Here is a 3,702-nt window from a genome sequence, read left to right as displayed (position 1 = left end):
TACAGTCTCCCTCTGAGCAGTCCCATGATTTGCAACTAGACTCTTGCCAGAATAAGCTAGAGGGAGATCCTGCTAAAATCTTTGTGAAATAGCTTTTAAGGTGTGTATTTGAGCACAAGCAAGGCCCTATTCCTACAGCCTCAAAGGGAACACAAAAGTAAACCTTTGTTTTCTCTGCCCCTTGCTTGCGTGGATTGATCCTCCATTACGGCTTATCTACCTTCATGTAATGAAGCCTGCAACTTAATCAAGGGAGCCAGGAACACACCTGGGCTTTCAGAACACCTTTGCCTCCTCTCACTAATTTATTCATTTTACCCAGCCCCAAGGAATCCTCATAAAAAAAAATAATAAAAGAAAAGAAAAGAAAATTTTTTAAAAAATTAAAAAATAAGGGAAGATGGTCTCAGGCATGCAGGAGTTCTGCACCTTTGTGTTTCCTGTTTCCCCTGGCATTGAAGCAAGTGCTTCAGCCACTCACCACGTGGTGACAGGACAGATTGATTACACTAACTGTATGACAATGACTTGAGCGAGGTATGCATGAAGTCATTAGCTGAAGCAGGAATTCAATGCCGAGATCCCAAACTGTCCTTTGTCCTTGCTGCACTGATATCTTATCTGCCTCACCTCCAGAAAGGATTCAATAGCTGAATTGCTGAGGGCTGTAGCTCTCAGGAACATTCCTGATCAAAACAAAATTACCTGGCAACTTGATTCTGTGGGCTGTGGAACCGACTATGGAAAGGGAAGGTGAAAGACGATGCTGACCGTGCTGCAAGCTCACCAGGCTGTTCAAGTGTTGATACTACAGGTCTGTGTAAAGAGAGACCTGCCCCTCCAGTGGCTTTTAGCTGCTGCTCAGAAGCTGATCTCGTTATCCTCAACAGAAACTTACACCAGCTTTGGGAATCCAAATCCACCTGCTGTAAAAGACCTCATTCTCCCTCTGAACACAGGGCTCAGTAAAACATTTGTTTGTGCAAATCTGAGTGCTGTCAAAATGGTCCATTGAACTAATGTTGTACCAAGGAGCTGCAATAGAGCTCAGGGTGTACTGTGTGCACAGACTGTTACCCACCCAGGGACCAGGTAGAGGAAAAAACACTTCCACCTGAAGTTTATGGCCTGAAAGCCATAAACAACAGCCGTGACTAGGTAATAGCCTAGTCCTTTATCCTAAAGGCAAACTAGCCTTTCTTCCCCTTCCTGTCAATATCTCAGTTTGAAGTGTTAAGCAGCAAAACAAGGCACAAGAAAGAGCATGACACCAAACAAGGCAGTGCTTTTAAGTATTTCTAAACAAAAAACCCAACAACACGAAAGTCAACCTAAAACTTTATTTAGTGGAAAACTTTCAGAAGACAATTTGTTTGACTATTTGAAGCACTACACTGCCAACATACTCATTAAAGACAATTCCTGTTGTCCTAAGGTATAATCCCGTTTCATACTGCATCCTTTATTTGTTGCTTTCATCCTGACAGAGAGGCTGTACAGCTCTTCTTCTGCAATGCCATCAAAAAAGAAGTCCTCATTGAAGATGGGATTTCTGCTTCTCTTTATAACTGTGCTTCTCTGCTTCTGTGTTTTCCCTGGCACCAGGGAGAAGGAGATACAGCAGTTGATGGTTTTGGGCTCTACAGAATCATCATATAAACCCTCTGCACTGATCAGGCGGATCCGCAGCCTCTCGTTCTCTGAGCAGTACTCAGCTGACAGCCTCAACACGCCTCCCTTGTCCATTACCACAGCACTCTCCCCCACCAGTCTCTCCCGACTGCAGCTCAGGTCCACTGGAAACATGGGAGAACAGGAGGTGCTAAAGCTCCGTATGCCAAGCAGCCCCTCGGAGGCCCTCCTGATGGCACTGGGGCTGTTATCAGTGGAGCTGCTCTCCTCTGTAGAGAGAGAATTGTTCCTGGGCATACTGTGTTTGCTCTTGTCTTTCAGTGCTTTGCAGAGCAATCCCTCCTGACTTTGTGCTTTGATCAGGGAGCAGGGTCTGGGAGGTGACCTGGTGAGAAGTGGAGAACTGAAAGGAGAGGAATCACTGGAAGAGGCAGTGTCGCTGTCACAGGCACCTTGCCTGTGCAGAGAGAGATGCTTGGGTGGAAGTCTCACAGAAGCAAAGCTGATAGCAATGGGGTTAGACATGCTCCCTTTGCCACTGAAGGTGTTAGCTCTGGATCGAGACAGCTTCAGGCTGGGCAGAGCCCCGCGTGGATCACCGTGGAAGATGGACTCCTTCCTCCTAGTGTGGGGACTCTCCAGCAAAGTGCAGAAGCCATAGGAAGTGGAGGCTCTGGGAAAGTGGGGCAGGGAGAGCGCTGCTTGAGACTGTGGGTCTGCATTGGTGCTTTCTTCCTCCAGGGCAGAGATCTCCTCTTCAACACTTTCTACCTGAATGAGATGTGGGCAGGAGCTGGGGCTATAATCAGAAGGAAGAGCTGCATCCACTGAACTGTGATCCTGGTGGAAGCCACTGCCTTTAACGGGTCCAGAGCTGGTCAGCCTGGGGGGAATGCAGAATTCAGGGATTCTGTCAGGAGTGATCACATTTGGAAAAGCAGGAGCCCTCAGTTGGGCTTTTTCTGGCAGATTTTGGCCTTGCGGCAGTCCCAGGAAGGAAGAGCTGGGGAGGTTCCCATTTTCATGTGATGCTCTGATCTTTTCCAACAACCACATCTCTGTAGCTGGGCAGGAGGTCCTCAAAGGGGAAAAGCTTGAAGGAGAAATCCACCTGCAGACACACAGAGAGGAAAAGGTACGTGAAGATCCTTTTTGGACACACTACGGCCAAGCAAGACACAAAGGGTGCCGTTCAAGGCAGGACTAGTACAAGCCCGTGTTCAAAACAGCCCCTGCCCAGCACACTACCTTTAACAAAGTCAAATGGTGCAAGAACAGAACCAAACCACGAAAGAGAGAGAAACAGCACCGAGTCACTACCAGAGGAAAACGTCCCTCTCACATAATCCCTACCGTGTTTTTCCCTTAGCAAAGGACGTACCTTGACAAGCGCAAGCCTTGTTTCCAGCAGCCTGAGCTCGGTGTCAGCAGCTCCGAGCGGGACGGCGCAGCCCGCCCCGATCCAGCCCTTTAGTAGCCGCGCCGGGCGCCTCCCAGCCGCGGGAAGGGGCGGGGGCTGCACCCGCACCTCCCATTCTCATGCGGAGGGCAGAGGTGCTGGAGCGGCGCCGCAGCTGCCCTGCAGGGCACTCTGCTGGGCACCGGGGCCATGCCCGGAGCAACGGGGAGGGACTTGCCAAAGGGGCCTCTCACGGGAAAGCGCTTTTTGAGTGTCTCCTGTCGCCCCCGCAGAGCAGAGGATGTTCCCGGCGCTTGGCACTCGGCTGTGAGCGCGGGGGGAAAGGGCTGCCCGCGCCCGGCCCCAGCCCCTACCCCTGCGTTCAGGTTCTTTTTGATTAATATCTACTTACAGAGGCGTACCGAGATAACTAACAAACCCAGGACAAAGGCAACAGTGTCTTGGGGATTCTTTTCTTCTGGAGATCCTGGCAGCTTTCCAGCGTTAGAGCTGTACGAAGTGGGGATTGCGGTTTTCGAGCTCGTTTGTAAAGAACTTTGCTGCCCTTCTACATCTGAATGTTTGTCCACCCCCTCGTTACTCACAAAGAACACGAGACTACGGAACCCTGACACAGCGTTCTTATCGCTGATACTGAGCAGCAACAGAAA

At 50.0% G+C, this 3,702-nt stretch overlaps 1 protein-coding gene across 1 annotated transcript; it reads right to left on the bottom strand.

Moving 5' to 3' along the window:
* Positions 1–1,326: 1,326 nt before the first annotated feature.
* On the bottom strand, positions 1,327–3,168 carry LOC132333235 (C2 calcium-dependent domain-containing protein 4C-like). Its single transcript, XM_059858126.1, has 2 exons — positions 3,014–3,168; positions 1,327–2,743 (listed from the first exon to the last, which is right to left on the bottom strand). The coding sequence occupies exon 2, from the start codon at positions 2,686–2,688 to the stop codon at positions 1,390–1,392; it is 1,299 nt and encodes a 432-aa protein (XP_059714109.1). The 5' UTR covers positions 2,689–2,743; positions 3,014–3,168; the 3' UTR covers positions 1,327–1,389.
* Positions 3,169–3,702: the final 534 nt, after the last annotated feature.

This window comes from Haemorhous mexicanus, chromosome 13, assembly GCF_027477595.1.
Source record: "Haemorhous mexicanus isolate bHaeMex1 chromosome 13, bHaeMex1.pri, whole genome shotgun sequence".
NCBI lineage: Eukaryota > Metazoa > Chordata > Aves > Passeriformes > Fringillidae > Haemorhous > Haemorhous mexicanus.
The sequence above is the reverse complement of the archived record's forward strand: the minus strand, read 5'-3'. Positions and strand labels throughout refer to the sequence as shown.